General features: G+C 39.7%; 3 protein-coding genes across 3 annotated transcripts; all 3 read right to left on the bottom strand.

Moving 5' to 3' along the window:
- Positions 1-142: 142 nt before the first annotated feature.
- vps51 (VPS51 subunit of GARP complex) lies at positions 143-6,518 on the bottom strand. The gene is made up of 11 exons (XM_051399997.1): positions 6,011-6,518; positions 5,230-5,359; positions 4,992-5,138; positions 4,671-4,890; positions 3,465-4,380; positions 3,047-3,262; positions 2,762-2,845; positions 2,497-2,631; positions 2,266-2,387; positions 1,336-1,423; positions 143-1,248 (listed from the first exon to the last, which is right to left on the bottom strand). Exons 1-11 carry the CDS (start codon positions 6,200-6,202, stop codon positions 988-990), a joined length of 2,511 nt encoding a protein of 836 aa, XP_051255957.1. The 5' UTR covers positions 6,203-6,518; the 3' UTR covers positions 143-987.
- A 662-nt stretch (positions 6,519-7,180) lies between these two features.
- Positions 7,181-17,528, bottom strand: frmd8 (FERM domain containing 8). Its single transcript, XM_051400008.1, has 11 exons — positions 17,247-17,528; positions 15,984-16,081; positions 15,640-15,807; positions 15,150-15,251; positions 13,643-13,701; positions 13,346-13,512; positions 11,499-11,714; positions 11,254-11,377; positions 10,955-11,104; positions 10,096-10,324; positions 7,181-9,971 (listed from the first exon to the last, which is right to left on the bottom strand). Exons 2-11 carry the CDS (start codon positions 16,072-16,074, stop codon positions 9,859-9,861), a joined length of 1,419 nt encoding a protein of 472 aa, XP_051255968.1. The 5' UTR covers positions 16,075-16,081; positions 17,247-17,528; the 3' UTR covers positions 7,181-9,858.
- Positions 17,529-19,437: 1,909 nt separating this feature from the next.
- Positions 19,438-24,496, bottom strand: rom1a (retinal outer segment membrane protein 1a). The gene is made up of 5 exons (XM_051400016.1): positions 24,357-24,496; positions 23,850-24,085; positions 21,277-21,707; positions 20,942-21,188; positions 19,438-20,330 (listed from the first exon to the last, which is right to left on the bottom strand). Exons 2-5 carry the CDS (start codon positions 23,997-23,999, stop codon positions 20,121-20,123), a joined length of 1,038 nt encoding a protein of 345 aa, XP_051255976.1. The 5' UTR covers positions 24,000-24,085; positions 24,357-24,496; the 3' UTR covers positions 19,438-20,120.

Genomic DNA, 24,496 nt, shown 5'->3' with positions numbered 1-24,496 from the left:
ATACACCTGAGTTTCATTAATATCTCGTTAGATTGTTCAGTTAAACGAATTATAAAACTGCAAAAATATATTATGACTATAATATGTTTTAAAATGTGACCATGATGCTGGTTTTGTAAAAGAAGAACACACATTTTGAATCTCTCATTCATACAATTTTATTGTAGACATACACATTTTAACCATTCCTATAACATACTGTTTATCTGTGGAAGACATGCACAGAAAACAGAGAATCAGCTAACCTGAAGGGAAGAGAAATCTGCTGTAGTCACTTTAGTGTTAGACATGGATTACATAATCATATTACATTCAGACTGCAAATTATTCAGCAAAAGACCCCTAAAAACATTTATTATTACATGAGATTTCCACAGGACACAACTTTTCTCTTAAGTCATTCAGATTGTGTATTCACTTTAAACACTTTTCCTTCAAGGGGAACGTGCTAAAAGAAGTTTAGCTTGTATCATGGATAATTTACTTTTTTTCTGTCTTTGCAGATAGAGGAGATGAGTGGGGTTTCTTTTCTCAGATTTTAATATTAAACCCAAGAACTAGAGGCTCATGTGCACTTTGTGCCTGGAACGAATGCAGATATGCCCCAAATTCACTGTCAGTCAGTGACTTAACCCTCTTGACAACATAACAGCCAAGGGTTGTTTGGTTCTCTTAAGTGTTGGAAGATTTATCCATATCTTTACAGTAATACAAGCACCCTATCTATACCTCTAACAAAAGAAAGTAGAGTTAACACAGAGAGTTTTATCATTTATTTCATTGAGGATTGCAATTACTGGGCTTTATCTGACTTGTAATATAATGTCTGAGATTAGATTTTTACAGTTTAATTTAAATCTGGATCAATAAATTTAACATTTAACAGTGATTATGTAAAAGAAAAAATTTAGATGCATGATTCTAGTGTACATTGTTTTGTGATATGGTGTGTGGAGTGCACTAGCTGCCTGTGCTGCACTTTGAGCTTCAACCTCGTTCACAGATGACTTCAATCACACTCTGTTCCATTGGCGCAGGATCCAGGCAGCGGTGGGCGGAGCTCCCCACTATCTCATCCAGCATGAAGTGCACAAGATTTTCATCGGAGACAAACCGCCATAGGTACATCTGCAGATAGTGGCAGTCAACCTGGATCTGCTGCAGCCCATACCGACCAAAGGTGCGCAGGCGGACACACTCCAGGAATGTCTTTAAACTGATTTTAATTATTCCTGTCATCACAGAGACCTGGGACAGTGGAGGGGTGTGTGAGTGTGTGTGAGATATGTTTTTTACTGAAGACTACACCACAGCATAACAAAGACCTGCACTCACCTTGTTGAACTCCACTGAGCTGAAGATGTCGATCCTCTCCGAAAACAGTTTGTGTATGTTGCTCAGTAGATTAGTATCCATGGGAGCACTGCAAGCAGACAAAAGACAATGCACTTAAGTAAATCTACAATTAAAACAATTACCTTAGTCTTGTAATTAAAGTCAACAATTGCCACCCACTGCAACACAAGTGAAGGAGGTAATACAAATTAGCTGCATGCATCTGTTGTATGCCTGTCACACATAATATCTTACCAAGCCACTCATACATAGGCCGTACGTCTAATCATACTTATTACTTTACTCTGATACTGAATGCCTTCTAGGACAGACAGTCTGAAAATGTGCACACTTATCCCTGTGTTTAAACAATACTGTGTCCCCCACACTCTCTGTGACGGCTGGCTTTTCACTCCTCCCTCCATTGGGGCCATTCAAGAAAAACTATAAACACCCTTTATTTCGTGGTCGTCCACACTGTATGAACCAGCGAGAATAACCCGGTCCTAACATTTCATGTGGGCATTTGCAAGTCAAAACATGCCACCATCACTACAGAAAAAAGTTTGGACTGCGAGAGACACATTGAAAACTTTGGAATTAAAAAACAAATGGTTGAGCTTCTACCTGTTTGTGGGTTTATGCTCAGTTTACTAATGTTGAGAGTTAAAAGAGAATATGTTTACACATTAAAAATCACTCATAATTCTCCCTTTGTAGAACAATTAAGGGTGACAGTGTGTAGTGATGGATCTCGACTTTAGATTTAGGAAGGAGCTCTTATGACATAACATAGATTTACATATTTTCTATCCTAAATTACGGAATTTACTACACCAAATTAGGTCCAAGAATTAATTCTATCCCTGACAGAGTAAATGTATGAGAAGCTGTCATTAAACCAAAGACTGAACGTTGCAGCTGATTTACCTTGGAGTGTAGCTGGCAGCATAGCGGGCCTGCTGCCTCGAGCTGCTGTAGACAGAGAAAGTCCTTTTGCTGGAGTCACTGCTGTGTGCTTTCCTCACACCTTCTTCGTACAAAAGACCAACCTACAGTAGAGAACAGAGGTTCATAAGGCAGCCTGCTCACAAATGCTGATGACAGCATAATGGGTGGCCTTGAGGACATAATGCAGATGTCGTGATTATGCAAACTGACCTGCACATCAATGGAGGTGGTGTCCTCTACCACTCTCTTCATCACAGCACGGACATTTCGTGGCTCGATGGTGTTCACCCAGTCTCGTGTTTCCACGCTCTTTCTTAACATTTGGGAGATAATCAGGCCCTGAACCTGCAAAAACAAACAACAAAATATGAATAAATACATACTTGTGATTAAATAGTAATTTGTAGAAGTTTCTTCCTGCATTGTTGTCCCAGTAAGAAAAGTAACTCAGTGAATGTTGTAGGTGAAAACCTACCTTTACATAATGGTTCAGTAGTTTCTGTGCTGCCTCCCTGGCTTCTGCACATAAAGTTGTGACGGGTGTTACGGGACTGTGGTGCTAAGAGAGTACAAAAAGAAGAAGACATATATTTAGCTTTTGGTAGTGAAATTTGTTTGTTGTTTGTTATTTAAAAACACAACCAATTAGTCATATTTTTCAGGACTGATGCAATAAAATGCAACTTTCAAGAGCATTTTTTACAGTGTAATATAGCCTTTTGTGTGTGCAGTATTATAATTAATCATGATATTATATTACCTGCACAAGAAACTGTTCATCTGTGAGAGTGAGTATGTAGGAGATAGTGGATGTTTCATAGTCCAAGCAGAGGCGGGACAGCAGCAGCAGAAGAGCCGGAGGAGTCGAACCTCCCTTGTCTCCTGCACTCTCACAAAACTGGCGTGAAGACTGGCACACAAACTTAATAAAGCTCACCACCAGGCTCTCACGCACACCCTGGCTGCAGAATTCACCCTACGAGGAGAAGACAGACACAGACAGCTGTCACTCTCACAGTGCAGAAACAAAACAGAAAGTCTACACAAGATACTAAAAAATTTTATATAAAGTCATTATTGAATATCTTCCTTTGTGTTCAGCAGGGCTATTAGCTAATCGTTGATATGGGATAGTTTGGAAAAGGATTTTTTGGCACATAAACAGAGAAACTATTCACCTTGAAGTACGGCTTGTTGGAGAATGTAATGTCCTTAGCTGTAAAGAGATGCACTGATGCAAGCACTGACTTAATCTGATTGAGAATCGAGGCTGATAGGGAGGAGAGCAGCTCTGGCAGGCTGTTTGGAGCATCTCTGCCTGAGGCCGGCCCCCCTAGGTGGGCCCCGCCTCCAGCCACTGAAGCACTGGCCACAGAGAGCCGAGGCGTCGCCAGGGCCTGCCTCACGTCCGTCAAGCTGTCCATGTAGAAGCTCTGCAGGGCAGAGAGGTACTGCTTGACTCGCTCTGTTGCTGCCCGGATCACAATTTCAGTCCCCTGGTTTGGCACAGCAGAGCCTGGAAGCAGTTTGGTCACAGCCTGAAGTCTGCGGTGGAAGCGGTCGAGTGCGCGGACTAAGAGGGAGTTATCTGCAACCCCTTTCTCCTCCTGTATCCTCCGCTCCACAAGCGAGAAATACCGAGCAGCCAGATCATCCACAAAGGCATTCAACTTCCCATTTGCCATCTGAGGAATATTTTTGGATGCCAACTCGCCTTTCTGAGCATGGTTGATAAATAGTTCTTGATAGGATGTAATTACTAAACATAAGCTGCTGACAAATTCATTGCAGCCTCTGTCAATGAATTCCAGGATGTCAGTGTTTGAGGTGGGAGAAGGTATAGTGCTCGTTTTAGGAGAGTTATAAGTCGGAGATCCAGCGGCTGCAGTAGATGACAACCTGTGTCCAGAAGCATCTTTCATGGCTGAGGCAGACGGGTAGGGTCTTATCTCTGCTTCCAGACCCTGAAGGTCTGACTCAAGTCGAGATTGTGCATGGCTCAGGAATTTGTCACAGAGCTCCTCTGCTGGCTCATCCAACTGTAGCAGCAGCTCCACACACTCTGATAAATCTTTGGCGCTTGACCCACCATCCCTTTAGGACAAAACAAGTAGAAATAGATTATCTACAGGGAATGTAAAAATCAGACCCAAATAAATCTCTCTTCAAACACTTTTTGAAATTCAAACTGCAAAAAGGATTTTGTACAGGCAAGCAAAGCATTTAATAATGACAACTGCATTACAGAAAATGTTGATGTACTTTTTAGTTGAGCTGCATGATATCATGCATATATCTGCAATATACAGTAACAAATAAATGTTCAAATAAATTGCAATATTAGTTTGCGTCTCTAATCTGAACATATATTGACAGATTCCCACCTGAACTTCTGTCGAAGCTCCTGTGCCAGCTTGTCCATGATGGCGTGACAGTCATCCTGAATTCCCTTGAAGGAGGGCAGGTGGCTGTATTGCTGTAGCACACAGCGGGCACGGCGGTGGGATCTCACTGCCTGAGCATAGGCCTGCAGCTCCAGACACTTATTTAATCTGGCAGGCAGTTCAAACAGAAACTGCAGCTTCCTTAGCAGAGTGTGAACCCCTAAAAATTTAACATAGCAAGACAAAAATGTCAAAAATAATCACCATCACAAAGTCCCCCACAACTGACTCAACAAAACAAACTGCCAGTTTCAGTCTCACCTGAGAGTTTAGTAATCTGTGCGTGCTGGTCTTGAAGAGTGCCACTGATACGAGCACTGAACTCAGTGATTGCCGCCATGTTAGCAGACAAACAATCCATTTCATCCTCCATTTTTTTGAAGTCGTTCTTCATCTTTCTTATGGTGTCTGGAAAAAAACAAGGAAAGATGAGCTACTACTATCCAGATACACAACACATTTCAACTGTAACTCAACAGCGAGTGAGACATTGCCTCACCTGTTGCAGATATAAACTTGTTGTAGTTTTCATACACCAGTGTTTGCATGTCACTGTCCAATGAGCGGATCTGCTTGACCATGCAGGTCTCCTGGTCCATCAACTCCGCAAGAGAGCACTCCCTTCTGAGCTGTGTTTGGACACAAAACACATAATGGTCACAGTCTAAAAACAGTACATATAAAGTACAAATGACACAGTATTGAGTGCGTCTTGGCTATTCTCAGAACCTTTTTAACCAAAGCAGTGTTAAATTATTATCCACTGCCAGTAAATGTGTGTATATTCAATCACCGTCATTCCCCGACCATATGTGTGGAGATTTTAAGTTACTGTATATTTACTGGTAACTTGTTACATAATAATTTGTGGTATAATATTCTTAAAAATTGCATTCCACCAGTTTGGTAATGAAAACTAAATTCTAGTCCCAGTAAGTTTAGTGGTTCTTTAACCTTTATTCTAAGGTGATGCATCCCAGACACTCAAATTTTCTTTAAGTATAATCATTATTTCCCCAACTACATTATAGGAAATGGCACTCTGGCTCAATGGGATTCTTCGAGATAAATTAGTTTATTAACATTATAATCTCCCTAATATAACAACAGCATATAGACCTATACATACTGTCAATGATACAGACAAGTACTGAGCCTGTAGTTCAGCAGCTCCAGGTAACACTGACACAGACAGCAGCGGTAACAGCATACAGTGCAGAGGCCATTATGTGAGTTGTATCACTGTGGAAACTGTTCACATGACAGCAGTGGTCTCTAACCTTGTTGAGGAAGAGCTCCGGGTCGAAATGCGGCCCGTTGATGTCGCAGGGATCCAGGGACTCCGGCTGCTCCTCGGCCTTTCCTTCCTCATTCAGCCCGTAGTAGAGCTTCAACATGCCGTGCACCCTATGCCTCCTGCCGGGGCCGGAGTCCTCCGACACCGCCTCCGAGCCTACCGCCTCACCGTCCATACTGCAGTACAGCGGCCAGCGGGGAAACAAATACAATGACGATAAACAAAGATGACGAGTGTCCAGCTGGCAGGAGAAAACTGACAACCACTGCCTGAAAACCTTAACGTCTTGCTCCAAAGTTACTGATATTCCTGTAGCTTAGTGGTCTGTTCTTAATAAGAAAGCCTTTTAAATAAAAATAATGAATAAGAAGATGTCATATTTCTCCAAAAACACAAGCAGCTAGCTTGAAAACGTTGCAGTTTCCGGGTTTGCAGCCTATCCGGTGCTGCTACGTCGTCAAAGAGCGTGTGTAGTCAAGAGAGACTGCGAGGAATGATGTAGTTCTGGTCTCACAGCCCGGAAGTGCACTACTGCGCAAGTCATACTATACTACACTTCAGATATACCGAATAGGTGTATGAATTATGTATATTGATGATTTTTTTAGATTGTCAAAATTGATACTAATCCAATGAAATGAACAAGGGGATGGGCTGCAAACAAACAAAAACAAAACTAAAGGGGCTTCATCTTTTGAGAACACTCTTCATTTTATTGGTCAAAGATTCAAAATCTGACAAATGATATTGAATCATGAACAATACTGTAACAGTGGACTGATATCCCATTCATTTAGTTATTAGTAATTATTCATACTAAATGAGTTCATTTAAAACCATTTCCACAGAAGTAATAACAAAACAACTGTATAAATATGCATTAACAGTGTTAGATCACTCACCTCACTACATCTGCACATTATATTACCAATAATAAAATCTAACAATGCTTTTTCAACTGTCATTAGACTTACCAAGTTGAAATGTTACAGGAGGTAAATCTACAGTATCTGAACAGTACACATGGCAAAATAAAGGGCAGCAGGACAAACAGGTTGGTTAAAGGGTAGAATGGGTCAAAATATATAGAGACAATAAACATGGCCAAATAACCTATTGCCTTAATAAAATCACACACAAGGTAACTGTTAGCACTAGTGAAAAAAAGTATGGCTTTAATATGCTTAGGCTGTAGGTAGTTGTAAACACACTTTATAACATATTTTCAGAGAAATGGGCCCACTTTGCATGTGTTTATTTAAAAAAAAAAAAAAAAGCATATTAGACATGTTTTAATGAAGGCAAAAGGAACCACAATACACTGTTCAACAGCATCCCAGTGTAGTTATGCAGTATATCAATATACTCACATCAGCTAGGAAATGTGAAATGCATGGTCTATTTGAAAATATGAGAAATATATTACAAAACAATTCAGTTTTTTTAAACCATAGCAATAACAAAAAAGAGGTCTGGTTTCCAATCACCAGAACAGTCATTCAGATGCCAACTCAGTACAAACAAAAAGGCACTTAATGCTTCTGCAAAGTGATTGCTCGAGAAGATAATGCTTAAAATGACCTATTTCTTCACTTCATTCTTGTGTACAAACACTGACAAGTATATGAAAATGAAAGTAAAAATATTCTCTCATAAAAGCTAACAAACAATACAAAACAGCTGCAGATTTATAAACAGTGTATTAGTATTAATAGTGCAGTATCACATGATGTGTAGTCTGTCGGAATGCCTATTCTACAATGTGACATGCATAGTGTGAGTAAGCAACAATATATTGGACTGCTGCAGTGAGGTTACAGACTGTAGCTGACATACGTCAAAGCATAGAAAAGTAGAAACATTCTACAGTTTGCATGCTCAGGAGAATCAGGAAGAATACATAATGTCACCACATCTTACATCCAGACATAATGGAGTGGAAGGCAGTATTATATGATAGATGTACACCTTCTTTCAGGGCCATTAGGGAGGTGAGCTTGTCTGTTAAATGTACAGCAAAGACAGAAATGGCCTATGTCAGCATTAGGGCGAAGTTCAAAGAGAAAGCTGGAGGACACTGAAATCTGTCTCTGGAGGGTTAAGGTAGCACACTGTGTTGCAGCATGTTAGATAGGCTTGCTTTGGTGTACATACTGAGATTTGAACAACACAGTCAAAAGTTCTTGGTCAGTTGGTCTGTGCCACACACACACACACACACACACACACACACACACACACACACACACACACACACACACACACACACACACACACACACACACACACACACACACACACACACACACACACACACACACACACACACACACACACACACACACACACACACACACACACACACACACACAGTCACTGCCCAGTGAAAACCACGTATCTCAGATAAACTGAAGCATTTAATGTTCCTTTATGGGAAATAATTTTTTTTTTATATTTTTTAAAACAAAATAACCCATGAAAAACCCACATAGGAGTGTGTAAAAATGCAGTGTCACAAAGCTGAAAACTGGCGTCGACATAGTGTTCCCCGTCTTCTTTCAGATAATGTCAATTGTGATTGTGTTTGCAATGAAAACAATCATTTCAAATGTCCAACCGAAATTTAGACATGAAGGCTGCAGTCTGAATTTGCCAGACTAGTTTTTGAGTCCGTAGGTTAAAAGTAGTGCTGAACAGAATTATTTTTAGTCTCTCTCATGTCAGAAGTTGCACAAGTGCGCTATTGCACCAGTTTTACTTTGCTGATCAGGCAAGTAATAGTTAAGACCTTGTACTGTGACAATTTAGACATTAAAAGTTGAGTATGAAATTCTAACTGGTATGGTACATTAACTGGAATTAATAGAGCTTTTATTAAATTCATTTTTACTAACTTACAGTTTGGGTGGTTTTTGACTTTCATTGGTGCAAATCAATTCATGCTCCCCACTGAGGACTCCCTACTGTGAATTTGTCATTTTACATTCAGGCCATTTCGCTTTTACTAAAAAAAAAAAAGTGGGATGTTCCACCTGCGCTTCCACGATAACCAGCTGCAGATATTAAATCATGTCAAACTATTAAAATCATTTACTTACAAGAGACGTCCACAGCACAGACCATGTGCTCCCATACGGACTCTTTCTGATCAATAACGGCAACCACTCAACGCTTCTACCACTACTTTTCTAAAGTGTCTTCACCCTTTCATGAGAACAAGGCACTGGCAGTTTGAAAAAGCAGAATAGTGGGAACACGCCCTCAGATCGTCCCCTGAAAGTGTTTGTCATGCTGACTGTAAAGAGTTTGTTCTAACTCTTGCAGCTTTGAGGAGGAGTTACAAAATGTTTAATGTTGTATGGGGATATATTGAGGTGTTCTCGATGTTCAAAACCCCAATATGAGTTCAAGAGGTAATGCAGTGGTTATAGTCGTATGAGGTTTAACATTTTTGAATAATATACAACAGCTCAAGAGCGCTGCAGAAAGGTCATGAGATATCATACAGTCATCGAATGGAGTCGTTGCCTGAGGATTTCTCTAAGGCTCGTCTCAGACTTATGAAGCAATAGCCATCTAATGAATAGACTCTTCACTTTAACCTCGGATGCTTCGCTGTTAATAGATCTGTTCATTTTTCACATTACTGTACTCTCTTAATATACACAACTTCAAAAGATAAATATTGTCACTCACACTTAGATCCCTCACTTGGTCCTTTGCTTGTTCATATATTATCAGTAAAATGTCTCGAGCTTGTATCAAGTCTTTCAATCTCAGTGTAAAATGTTCAGGTTTGGTCTTTCAGAGGCATAGGGTGGAGCTGATACATTAACCCTGCTCCAGACTCTCTGTCACTTGCACAGCAGAGTACGTGGGTGCAGACGCCTGCCGGGTAAAAAAGGATGCGGCCCTTTTCGGCTTCAAGCGTTTGATTTCTTTTCCTGAAAGACAACAACACGGACAAATATGGAACAATTACTCCAACTGAAGGTACTACAGGGAGATTGTCTACATCTAGAGAGATTGTAGTGTAAGTAGGCTAGAACAACTAACTGTAATCCTCACCATTGTCCACGTAGCTGATAGTGTTAAGTGAATGGACCCGGCTGCACACAACACTGTTTTGCCTATGTAGCATCCCACGCCGTCCTCCACGTCCGTTCTTGTTGCTGCCTTCTTGCCCGGCAGGCTGCTGAGGCAGATTCACCTCACCGTCCATTTCGGCTGCAGCTCCTCCCTCGGACGCAGACTTCAGCTCCACACAGAACTCGATAAAGCCGCTCATTAGCTCTGCCTGATTGACAGAAAAATAAAAATACAAATGATTAAGTCTGAAGTATACATAATAAACAGCTGTACTTTATGATGGTCCATTAGCCTTGGATTAGGGCCTGGTGCGATTATGTGGCACTGCCTCTATGTTACATAATAATATCTCTTCACCATCTGGTAGCTGACACAATCCTTTTCAACCCAACAATCACTGAGCAAGGAGAGCACCAAAAAATATTTAAAATCTATTAGGTTTCAACACTAATATCAAGTGTTATGCTCCTTTGAGAACAAATAGGCACAGCAGCTGCACCTGATTCTGAAGCCTTCAAAAACACCAGATGCACTGTGCTCTCTAGAGATGGCTGCAAGTCCTCATTTGAAGCGAGACACACATAGCAAGACTACATCTGTCACCTTCTCCAGTGGCAAGACGTCCTCAAATTGATGTTCAAACTACAGCAGAGATCAACCACGACAGGTGTGACCCAAAAACAGCCAAAAAACACTCAACAGTTCAGAGGCAGTCTAAAGCCACAGCATACCTGATGGTTGATGGCACTCAACCATACAGACACTAATGTATGTGCAGGTGTTAAACATAAGCCTATCAGGTGATTTCGAGGATTTCATTTCACAAACATGGTCTTACTTGTTTTGAGTAGATCTTTAGCAACTTGTTGACAGGAGTGCCGTCTTCCTCTCCATCGAACTCCAGCCACAGAATGTGCGAGTCCCCCTCCTCCTCAGGGTAGCTGTGGTCCCAGGAAAGCTCATTGAAACGCAGGCCAAGTAGCACATGCTGCAAGAAAATGTGTTTGACAAGAGAAATCAGGGTAGTTTTCATGAAGAGGAATGAAAACTGCTCTCAGCATTTCTGCATAATTATCCACGTATGCACGCGCGCGCACACACACACAGTGAGAAAGGTGGAATTGTGTCGTTACAGACCTTCTCTTTGACATCCATCACATAAACCCCCTCCAGGCAGATCCCAACGCTGACAGCTTTGCGTTTTCCCCTTTGAAGAATCCCTTGCGCTGGTTTGTCAATCTCCCCCAGGAAGAAAGCACACCTGTTTGTGTAGTTAAAGTAAAATAAAACATAATAAATATGAAGTGATTTGAGGTATGTAAATTACTTGAGGTAAACTCAACTTTTGTGGAGTAAAAACGGCTCATTACACAAATTCTTACCCATAATAAGGCAGATTGTGACATGTATTGAGGTACTGGTGTAGGAGCTGTGTGGGCTCAGGAGACTTTCCAGCAGATGTGCTGATCTTTCTGTACGCCTCCAACAGTTTCTGCTCCAGCCCTGCCTGACGGCTCGACTTCCCTCTCAGAGTGGAGAACAAACCTCCACTCCCCATGGCAGCATGCGCAGGCAGAAAAGAAGATAGCTTCTTCTCTCTGTAAAAAGCAGATCAGACAAGTCTTTATTGCATTTAGTGCATCTTATCTGTGTTCTAGGCTCAATTCACAATTCTTTTGTTACCATTTACTGTGTAATCTCATATTGTCTGTTGCTTTGGTCGTTCTGTCTTTATGACTACTGTACTGTGGAACTGGTTTCCATTGCAATACTTTTTTCCTTAAATATTCTGTTTTCTTCACTCAGTGAAGATTTTTTACTATTTGTTTCTCTCCTTGCTCATCCCATTTAAATGGAGTTTCAACCTTCTTTCCTCAATTATTACTCATGATACAAAAAAATCTTGTTAAGTCGTACAGCTTTTGTTCCTCAGTGTCATACGTCACCAGATGATCACATACAGATCCTCTGAAAATAACCTTTTGGTCCTAAATATAAACTGCAACCAGTAATGATAATAAAAAGCACAATTGCTTCAGTGGTAATCAAGATTAGCCAGCTATATATATTCAATAGTTGTGTTTTTCTCCTCTTCAATGGAGAAAAGAGAGAGAGTTGACTTCTTCCTGTGTTGGGAAAGCTAACATTATGCCAAGTGATTTATGAACTTTAGGAATTAAGTCCTAATGTTCATTTTGATGGAGCACAGACCTTGAATTGTCTATTTTGTTTTAACAATTATTAACCACCAAATAAAATAAGATACTGTGACACAGTTTTAGATGCCACAGACGCAAACATTTCTAAAATACAGTACACAAGGAAACATGAGACTTCCTCATAAATACATAAATATCAATTCAGAAGTGCGTTACAACTAACTGCAGGCACCCTGTAACATGCATACTACTACGGACTACTACATTCCTTTAGTATTGCAATAATAAAATGGTCTTTAATTACAATCAAGTCTCAAAAGCCTTTACAAAGAAAAAATGACAGAGTCTCGCATGATCGTCCCACTCCAATCAAAAATGTCATTTTGTGCATTCTTTTACTGGGCACTTACAAAGCAACAAGCAACTGGAAAGTACTGCTGTGGCACAATGTGAGTGTTATTAACATATGAAAAAATCAAAGTCCCATCTAACAAAAGAAGCACTGTTGACCTTTTTCACAATGCCTGTGGATTTTCATCCCATTACAACACATTGTCACTGATTGTGCCAAAGTACTTAAAGCTACTCCATCTCCCAGCTGCCCTTTACAACATGTGGGTTGAGGGACATGAGTTTGGTTGTGCTTATTTTTGTGTCGTTTCTGTCTAGTGCATTAGGCTGAAGCGAGGCGTCTTTCACCATGTGACAAAATAAAGAGCAGGGGCACAAATTTTTTAAAATGGCAAACTAAAACCAAGTCAACTGTGAAATGTTCATTTAAGCAAGTGCTGGAGCTAAAGAACAGAAAGTCACGTGGAATTATGTGTTATCTGAAAAAAAAATGTTGACTATCTTACCAGAAAATGGCACACAATTAAAAATGTCTGTATGAAAACCAGGGTGGTCTAACACTCAGAGAGAAAGCGAGTACGCCCATTTCCTATAATATATGACACTATTCCTATAAGAGAAGGGTCAACATTGCGATCATCAATACAAAAATAGAAAAGCCCTTAAAACCCAAATCCAGAATCTGATCAAACATTTTTTAACCAACCTTCAGAACTTACCTTATAATAGCAGTAAACTGTTCACCGTCAAGACCAGTTCCCTCATCAAGAGCAAAAGACAAGGCGCCGAGTCCCATCCAGTGTTCGGGGTCGCAGGGGTATCGACCTGTGAGGATGTTGCTCCTGGCCTCCTCATACAGAAGCCTCAGCACGGCCTCATCACCGATCTGCCCAGGAGTGAGACAATGACGATGACTATTTCATACAAGCAAAAATCCTAATTGGTTTACAACATGTTGGGACTTCAAGAACCCAGCAATGGATAACAATGTCTTCATAAATCAGAGTTCACAGTACCTGCAGCTCTTTAGATTTAGGATAAAACACATTCCGACGGAACTGGAGATATGGTTCATCTGAGGAAAAAGCAGAGAATAACGATGCATTAGGGTCAGGCGACCATCCATATTCTCAGTGTGTCAATCGTCACTGGGTAAGATTCCACCCCACCGCCCAGGGTGGAGGAGTGAGGGTATAGAAACAAACACTGTGGTAGACGTATAGGTATCTAACACTCAAACCCCCTCCAACCCACTGTGCTCCAACACATCGTCTGGAATGTGGGGGGAAGCCAATCTACTCCAAAAAAACATAAAGGCATTTGATGTTTTGGTTTTATTAGTGGTAAGTTGTATTTTCTTATTTTTGGTAATGCACTTTGCAGCAGTGTCACCAGTTCTTCTACAAGGACCCGCGACACCACAAACAAACAAGTGTGTGTGGGCTGTTCGTACTTTGACTGTCAAAGTAATGACAAATAACACCAGACTTTGAGTCAGTGCCTGACACCTCATCTTACAGCTTATTAAAAAAGTCCATCATGGGGAACAATTTTGACAGAGCAACAACCAACAGTTGACCAATATTTCTACATACTTGGTCCAAAGCTGAACTTCAGGATGCATTTTTACACTGTGGATTTTGTCCCCCATCAGTTACATTGTGTTACTACTACTACTACTACTACTACTACGCCAACTCCCTCCTTTTCCTTTAATTTATTCCAAACAAACCTGACAGCACTTTTAACTTTATTTACCCCCAGTAAGCTACTAAGCAACAACAAGTTATAAGTAAACTATAAATCCTCAGGGAACAGCTGCAGAGAACTGGCTGTGCTTGGCATACAGACGAATATTGTGTTGAGACACCGGCTTGAGGCGGAACATTAGAGAATGCATTTACTGTACTTACACTGTGATAACGGACTGCAATAACTAGAGATGTTCCGATACCACTTTTTCTTTCCTGATACCTGAACTTTGCACATCAATCAACATATATTTCAATATATTTTTGAACCAAAGCTGGCATATAGTATTTTATGTGTTTTAATAAATACAGTTCTTCATGGTGCAGACTGAAGAGGATGTAGCCTTTTTTGTTGTTCTTTTTGGTTGGTGGTTTTAAATTGAGGGCGTGGTCAGGGGACTGTAGTCATAGAACCGTACTTTATCTTATTATATAACAATTCTTACAGATAATCTACTGTTCAGCTGTGGAAACGACATACAGTTTATAAACTTATTTCATTTTTATTCTGACTCTGGATTTATGGTACACAAGCAATGATCTTTTCCTTTCATTGCTTTGCCCTGCAATCACTGCGCTCCCAGCCCAGAGTGCTCTTGAAGAGAAATCTTGCTTTATAAACCAAGTCCTCTAATCCTTAACTTGATTAAATAAACCCGGTTTCTTGTTTAGACAACTTCCCAAAAAAAAACATTGCTTATTCCGGACTCCAAACAAACTTGTGGTTTACTTAGACCATGTAAACACACTGACATACAGTTCAAACTCTCACCTTGGGAAATGTCTTCCTCTGAGGCTTCAGTGAAGCGATACAGCAGGTCCTGCCACTGCCGGCACAGTTTGTATGGTTGATGCCTTGCCTTTAACTGCAAATCTGAGGAGCAATGAGGAGGCAGATGTAACACAGTGAGATGTGTCTGTATTCCTGCTCTCATTCTTGTGCCATTTGTTATTGTGATACTGGAGCTGCTTACACTGAAGTGAGGTCCTAAAGAGTAATATGGCCATAAATTAAACAAACTGTACAGAACTTGTTTGTACCATTTTATTCCCAATTCAAGCAGTACTGTACTGTGTAAAGGCTATATGATTTAGGCTTGTCTGGGCACTATCCTGCCTAACATCCTACCAAAAATATAACACATTATACATCCAATATTTTATAAGCAGACAATGATATATTTTGAAGAAAGAAGCATCCATATACAGATAAGCATTTTCATATCATAGCTCTCACAGATGAGTCAGGAAAAAGTTCTTACCGAGCAGTGGAGAACAAAGCCAGAAGGCAAAAGCATCCTGTGCAGACTCAGGAATATGGAGAGCCTCGCGAACACTGCGGCCCAACTCCTGCACATTGACACTGCCAAGGCCTTCTACTGTTAGGTGTACTGCGCTCTCACCAAACAGGTATATAAGCACATCTTGAGCTGTGTGAAGATATACAAATAATCAAAATGAAGCAAATAAAATGACAAGGATAAGTAAGCCAAAGAGTTCCACTTTTAAATGTAAAGTTAAATTGCTACAAATAAAAATAAAGCACATTAAAAAACACAAGGGAGCGATTTTATCCTTTATGAGTTATATATTTGCGGCACTGTACCACGGGAAAGTGTTGCAGAGGAAGCAACACTTCCTCTTTGCGAGTGATCATCTGATGAATCTAGAGGAAAACTGCAGTCATCTCCTTCCATCTCTAATCTGAAACAACCAAACACAAAATCAGTCACAATGCACACACAGCAACGTAACATGAACATACAACACACTTTAGAAAAGTCTGTATGCCTGGACTGGAAATGTAGTCCAGAGCAGTATTAATGTGTCAATATCAAGCATTAAAGCTGATATATATTTAGAGTAGATGAACAAATGCCAACATGGGTAGCACATCTGCAGCTCCCTGCTATCTAGCCCTGCAGTTGAGAATTACACACACTTACCTGTCTGATGTGGGATTTAGGATATGGAGGGACCCCTTTGATCTACATGAGTGACAGGATGGGACACCTACCAAAGTGTGGTATTTTGTCAACATGGAACTTCCTGATTTTTTCTATGCACAGCTGGCTAACAGAAGTGGTGTATGTGGCTCTCATACTAACATTAGTCTCACATGCCTTGAAATAAACATCTAGTTACTGCTTCAGAGACGACTGGAGGGATATTAGCAATATTAGTGGGTGGGTCTTACTCACTGACAGGGGCCACCTCATCCACATCCTTTAGTCATGTTTCAATAAACAAGCAGCTAATCAAGCTAATTTAGCTCATGTCTCGATATGCACCAGCGCCACCATGTGGTATTGGACTGGAAAAGACCCAACACAATCAGAACATCGACCTCACCCTGTTTAACTTGAATTACTGTTTGGCCCCAACATGTCACTGTTATTCAGCCCCGGTTATAATGTCTTCAATAAGGCCTCTTACATTGGTACAACAGCCCAAATACAGGAGGACGTAAATACAGAGACATAACTGATATACCCCGAGGCCTGTGGGACAAGGGTTAGCCAGCTAGCCAAGTTGAAGTGGATTGTACTATAACGTTACATCCCCAAACAAACCCAAAACAATGGCTGAAATATTCCAGGGAACAATTCAACGACACATTTCATTAGGCTAGCTGATAATACAAGGGGAAGCGACTGTGTTAGCTGTTGACCTATTGGAGATTGTCTCTAAATATTAGTGAGATACTTTGAGATATAAAGTTATAACAATACACGTCAAGTCATCAGTTGACAACGATTTGGTCACTTCACGCTAAGTGGTTAGTTAGCTTAGCTTCCTATTGGTGCCCTACAGTCTGACATACTGTTGGTAACAAGTGAAGGAACAAATGTCTCTGTTGTCCACCTACCCGCCAGTTCTGGTCAATTTTCCTCCGCTTGCTGCTAATGCTCTAGCTGGGATTGTGTAAATACGGCAGCTAAACACATTAGCTAGTCAACGATTCGCTGTTATTCCCCTGGCTACGGCTAGCCACTTGTCAACTAGCTTTCCGGGCAGCTGCAACAGTGTGATCGGCGAATGATTCGCTTATTCTGAACCACTCTCTATTGGGTGTGTCGGTCCCTCTGGAGGGTTTCAAACACCACTTTAAATGAGGTAGTCGTGAATAGAGTAGCTATAAAAAACAGCTTAGAGCTAATTCTGTGTTTTCTGTTCACGTGAAAGAACACTGACTGACAGACTCTGTGTGTTTTCAACACTTTACACGGGACAGGTTCAAAAAGGTCGGATCCTGAGAATGACTCTAAAAATGAGTTGAATACCGGAGAGCGGGTCGTCGACACACCACATGACCAGGACGTCGCCGCATCTGTAACTCCTCAGGCAGCAGATTAAATGTATTAAATGTAGTTTGCAGCCAATGTTCAAACATGTTTTTAAATAGAATTTGACTATCAGATTGTCATTGAACTGTGGAATAACAAAATGTTCCCCATTAAACATGTACTGCACTGTAAAACTGTAATACACATTAGTCCAGTGATTCCTCTTTCTTTCCTCCCCTTTTCTATCATTGAGAAAACTGGTGAGTGGTATATTTTGTGTAGTTTATGTAAAACAACTGATTTGGATTAATTTTGGGCAGATTATTTCCTGTGAATATTAAGCAGAGATTACTTTCTCTGATATATTTTGGATCATGTTATACAATTGTCTGTCTGTAATACTTATATATATACAAATTTGTATTTATATAAATATATAATATTCCTATAATTTTTAACAATCATACATATAACAATTAACAGGCTTATTTTTTGACAGACTGGTTGTTTTCTAAAGCAGGACAAGGCCGTTCATCAGAAGACTCACTTAGAATATTAACTGTGTTCATCTTAAATAATAATCTAAACTTTAAAAATAACATTTTCATTTACTTTTCTTCACAGAAACAAACCAAATTCTGAGATATAGGCCAACTGTTTGTTATGTTCTGTTATGTCCTCCAGGGGGATAAACATATCATATAACTCTTATGCAATCAATTACAGCAACAAGCAAAGTGTGTTGTAAGTTACAGCCTCACCATGAATCAAAACTGTACAATATACTTCACAAAAGTTATATTTATTGCACGGCTCTGACTTACAGTAGGTTTGATATTGGTCAATTTGTGTATAGTGATTGACAGGTTTATAACCTGCCACCATATGCAAATATTATCTAGCCTAATGAATAAAACTCATTTGGTGTTACAAACAAAAGTAATAAATGACTCACACTGAACAATATACAATGTAAAACCAAATTATGTAAATATTGGACATCTAGTGGTGAGCATAAACAATTGACCTTCAGGAAAAGACAAGATAATGCATCAATAACAGCATATAGTGACAGAGAATAAAGATATTAGCCCATTTTCATTATCACAATTGCATTACAGATTGGAGATTTTGCATTAAGAATACATTGGGAGCCTCTGAGATCTTTACTGGTGATTCTAGACCCAAATATGTTAAATTCAACACTACAGAATTTTGAGTTTGTCTGTTTTTATAGGTAGAAGGGGCCCAAGAAAATTATTCAAGACACAGTAAATGATTTTAAAATGACCTTCTATAAAGCTATTCACATGGCATGATAAGAGAGTGTGGAATAATTCTCTTTCATATTCTTGGGGCTTGGTTAAAAACATTTACACTGTATCCGTAATTGAAAAGTTATATCTCAATGCTATTATTTTGTTGATATTTAGATTTTTATAAGCAAACAAGGCCTCTGCATAGTTCAGTGTGCATCTTTACATCCACCTGACGCAGGTGTTTAACTGCAAGGGCAGCAGGCTGAGTATTAACAAATGGGATTAAAAGCTTTCACAAATGTGTCAGAACAGAGGACACACTTGATGGCTTTCACTGCATTACTGACATCGATTAATCAGACTTAATAATCCTATTGCTTTCACTGACAGGGAGAAGAGATGCAGGGAGAAATTAGCAAGTTGGAGCCCCTGTTAGGAGGGTGATACCTGATGTGTGAAGTAATGTTTGTATGTACTGTAATTGCATTAGAAAAGAAGCAATAAGTGACACCACTCCAATTAGTAAATTCAAACTTTAATAGGTCGTTATATTATGTCATAGTCCTGTTGCGCAGCAGAGCATGCCTCGTGTCTCTCTACAGTCAGCTTTACATCCTTGTTTTTGTAAGACCAAAAGTAATTTTTGTACTCTCCTTCGTGAATTACTGTTTACTCAGTGACCGATGGTGATTTTTTTTTTTTAATTGCTTTTGATTAAGACTCGTGAGAATGCAATTACCAATGCACTTTCAAAAGCAATGAAGTGATTTTGTGTATTTGTGGTAACGTAAACAAATACAACAATGAATGGTTAATGATTCATGTTAATAACAGGGAAAAAATATAAAAAATAAAGAATGTGTTCAGTGATTTTATACATATTGTTCATTTTAGGTTTTGACAAATATCTCAAAAACAGTAGTAATCATGGGTTTACAATATTACAGTATCTTTTCGGATACATATTTTCATATGGTATGAGGTTAACAGAGGTGGAATCAGTTCAGTATATTGAATTTGAATGGGAAAGTACAGTAATATAGTGTGATGGTCATCTGACAATAAAAAACACTATCCCTAAATCTGTGAAATTCATAGAAATGTGTAATTAACACTCTGTTTTCAAATTTAAATAATCATTTATTAGTTGCCCTCTGTGTGTAAAAATTATTTACATGTGTGTACATCATTTGTAGTTTAGGCGGTAGCTGGGGCAGGAGCTGGGGTGCCCTCTTCCACCTGGTTTGTAAGCAGGAGGAAATTCAGCACGGGGTTGAGGTACTCCATGATGGTCTCTTTCACCCCTTTCTCCAGCAAGTACCCTTCTGTCTCAATCTCTGTGTTTTCATTCCCTTCCAGTGCCTCCATGGAGGTCTGCAGGAACCGCAGGCTCACCAGCACAGAGCCCTGGGAGGGAGGAAGGTGGAGAAATGGGGGAGCGAGTTAGATGTAGAACAGATTCTATTAGAGAGCAACATCAAGGATCCATAGACTACCATACTGTGATTGAAGGAAAATTGTGCACATCGGACACAACAAATGAATGACGAATCAATTGATGTTCACTCTCAATTAAGTCAGGATTCTTATTAATGAAATCTTTGAATTGTTCAACTCCTTGTGTACGCTTGCTTTATATACAGAATGGTGGGATATCGCAGCACAGTTTTCATGTGCTTGTAAAGCCATGACACAATGTTAAATGTAGTGTAGTTATAAAACCGCTCTAATTCTTCTCATAGCATAGCTATAAGTGGGGCTGTGTAATGGCAAGAATTTGGCAATACGATAAGTATCATGATACGGGGGTTACAATTACAATATTGTGTGATATATTGCGATACTGTAAGCAAGGCGATAGATTGCAATCTTTTTCTAAATCGAATTTTATGAATACATATATAAAGAACACACAACCATATGCATCTGAGTTAAACTACATTTTCCAACAAGCAGGGAGAATTGATCACAAAAAAAAATATCACGACACTCAAGTCGATATTTTCTTACACCCCTACCTGTAAGAGGAAGACTGACAGTACTCCAGCACCAATGGTGTTCATCAGGCCCATGTAGTAGTTGACCAGGGCCTCTCTGCAGCCTCGGAGGTAGATGTTGAGCTCCTCAGTCTGGTAGTCATAGTTATAGTGAGCCGAGTTGTTGGTGAGCTGATACTGGATGCATGGCCGTGGAGAGCTGGGGTTGCAGCAACTGAATGGGACTCCATCAACCAAGTAACGGCCATCCACGTTGCTCTTGATGCGACTAATGAAAGAAGGAGAAGATATGTTTCGCACTAATAACATGTTTCTTTATAACTGTTCATCTGCACTGTAATCATGTGTCAACTTACTCTTTAACCTCCTTAGAGCTGAAATCAAGGTAGCGGTTGCTGATCCACTGGACCTCAAACCAGTCCGTGAAGTCAGTGTTTCCACAGCACTGAAACTCCATCTGCATGCGATCGATGTTCTGTTTCTGGAAGCAGCGGCCTGGGGTGTCTGTGTCCTTGTAGAAGCGGATGCCGTTTCTCAGGCCAACCTTCAGAGAAGACTCCAGACTGCCCTTCATTGCATAGCTCATGATGACAGCTAGCAGCATGAGGACGGTGAAGAAACAAGAGACGGCAAAATAGGGCTTCAAGAAGTTCTTCCAGCGAGGAAATTTCCCAGCATCCAAAGCATCCTGACAGATCTTTGAAGCAAAGTAGTTGATACCCAAGGAGGCCAGACCAACAATCATGAGGGTATTGGGCACGATATGTATGTCTGAGTTATCCATGACCTGTAAGTAAGTCACACAAACCAATCATTAAACAGCTGTTATTTGCTGGTAATGAGTAAAATATCCAGACCTGGCTGCAATTATAGATATATTGTGCCTCATTTTATAAACATATCAAACTTCAGCCTGACTTTAAAATCTTGAATTTAAATTTCACTGGGTTTGTAAATGTGCATTTAATGTGTCTTAAACACACGTATGAATATATCATCTCCTGTGCGTGTGAATTAATGTGAGGGTGGGATCATGAGGATAGAAGTAGATCCTGAGAGTCTGTCACATGATCTTTTTTTCATGTTTTTTGTCTTCCTTGTTTTGGAATATTTAGCTTTTTATATATGCATCTGTTATCTTCTATCGTTATTAGATGTACATGTTACTTTGTTTGCTATCGTTTGTGTGATTTTTCTTAAGGAATCAAACTATTAAAAGCATGATTAAAAATGTTCTCTGGGTTTGAACAATGTTTGACCTCCCGATGTGTGTGCTGATGAACTCTTGAAGATTCAAAAGATTCAAGAGTTCAACCTTTATTTATAAAGGGGAGTTCTCCTAAATGCACGTATAATGATTTTAATCATCAGCATTACAGTCAGTGAGCTTCTTATCAGAGTCTACTGAGCAGCTCACTTCAAGCCGTTGAGGCTCAGCTGTGTTGCTCAAGGGCACCTACAGTGACTGCAGTTGCTGAAGAAGGGTAGGGCACATGTCATCCACACGCGCAGTCCAGATTTCACCCACATAATTAAAAAAATAAATTTAGACAAACAAGTAAATAAACCTAAAGATATGAAAACCCAGTTATGACAGGCCTCCTGTTAATGTAGAATTGCTCAGTGAGATTATACAATATGAGACTCTATATTGTGTGCAAAAGAAAACTAGCATATTCCACTGGTTTCTGCAGAGGGCCTTCGCACAAGCCAGAAATCTCACGCAAAGAGACATCTGGTTGATTTAAGCAAAGGGGAAATTCAATGGTTGAACAAGTGTGCATGGGAGGACAGTATTGCACAGAATCCGGTGGACATTTATGCATGCTTTACATTCAATTACATTGATTACATTGATTTTCCTTCAGTGCAAAAATAATGGCATAAAAAATCAATGTGAAATACATAGTGACGTGGCATGCTAACCTTTGTAAACCTCATAGATTCTGTAATGTATTTATTAACTAATTCTGTGTCTTTCATTAATTTTTTTTATTTTCCTATTCATATTATGTATGTATCTATTTATACTTTTATACCGCCATGCAAACAGGCTGAAAATGGGCCTTTTTTTGTCACAAAATTCTTGTAATTTAAAATAGATATTAAGATACTTTTAAAAATACTATAAATAGTGTAAATAACATTGTAGTAGCTGTTATGTAGTTGTGCTAATAAATTAATTATGAATCCATTTAAATGTGTACATTCAAATAAGCTGTAAACTATGTAGGTTTGTTTATAATGCAAAGTTGTGATGACAGTCCTCAGAAGTAGGGATTAGGGTGATTAAGACAGACAGAGCCTGGTTTATTAAATGACGAGTCAGGATCCAAAGTGGGTCACAGGTGTATCAACCTCTTGTTGGTCTCCAATTAACAAAGACATTTCTTTGACGGTATCAGATTTAATTTCCTTACAGGTACTTTATCCCATTTTTAAATTTTCTTCTGAAAATATGCACACACTTTAAAAGTAAGAAAAAGTAAGTAAGTGTTCTTGATGTTATTCGTGTAAATCAGTGCATTAGTGTGAAATCAACTGTATCACCTTACAACGTCCACATATTTTCCAACAATATCCCTCAGTGTAAATATTTACTGTGTGTGTGTGTGTGTGTGTGTGTGTGTGTGTGTGTGTGTGTGTGTGTATCTGTCTCTGTCACAAATATAATCAGACCAAAGGCAACAAGGCGTATTGATTTTCTTCCCACTATAAACTCAGTTGAACAGTGTATAGATACACTGAGAAACATCATTATATGTCACTTCCATTTGCAATTTAACTATAGTAATTACACTGTTGATTACTGTAAATTGTTTTTTTAAAAAACAGTCAAAAACAACAAAGTTTTGTAATAATTAAGTTGTTTTTATCTGAATACATACTTTATCTCATGAAGTCTTAACATGTAAAACTTGAAAAGTACCTCTGCCCTCCTGCGGAGCTCTGTCTTTAGGATGCACCCCAGACTGAAGGTCATAGCTCCGGCCACTGTGGCACTCCAGGAGAGGAGCCACAGTCCTTGGGCCAGCTTCACCCTTTTCTCAAAGGGGAACTTCATCTTCATCACCACCATGATTGCAAACGAGGGAACCAGGAGTCTTACCGGGGGAATAGGGGAAGGAGAACGACGAGGCAACGAGGGACGATGCTGTGATTTGTCTGCGAGGAAGAAGAAGAGGGGAGAGGCATGACTCTGAAGGCTTAGAGATAAAGATGGCCAAACTGAAATTCAACACTGAATCTGAAAAATAAACCAGTGGCAACAGAGCAAGCACAATTATAAACACACTGATAATAGCTCTGTTAGAACAAACTTTTATCTGACAATAAAAAGTCAGAATGCGCAAAATCCTTAATCCTAGAATAAAGTTGTAGAGCTCCACATCTCAAGAGGTGCATCTCCAGTTGAACAGATGACGTCAAAGCTCACCTTATTTGTCTCCCCAAAAAGTTCTGAAAAAAAGTCCAGATATCTCCACCGACCACTATGTGCCGTCCAGTGTGCCACACAGTGGATTTGGCACACTGGATTTGGCAAACCTGGATGCTGGGAGCGTCTTACCTCTAATG

This window comes from Dicentrarchus labrax, unplaced genomic scaffold (genome assembly GCF_905237075.1).
Source record: "Dicentrarchus labrax unplaced genomic scaffold, dlabrax2021, whole genome shotgun sequence".
In the NCBI taxonomy this organism is placed as follows: domain Eukaryota; kingdom Metazoa; phylum Chordata; class Actinopteri; family Moronidae; genus Dicentrarchus; species Dicentrarchus labrax.
This window is presented reverse-complemented; position numbering and strand designations above follow the sequence as displayed.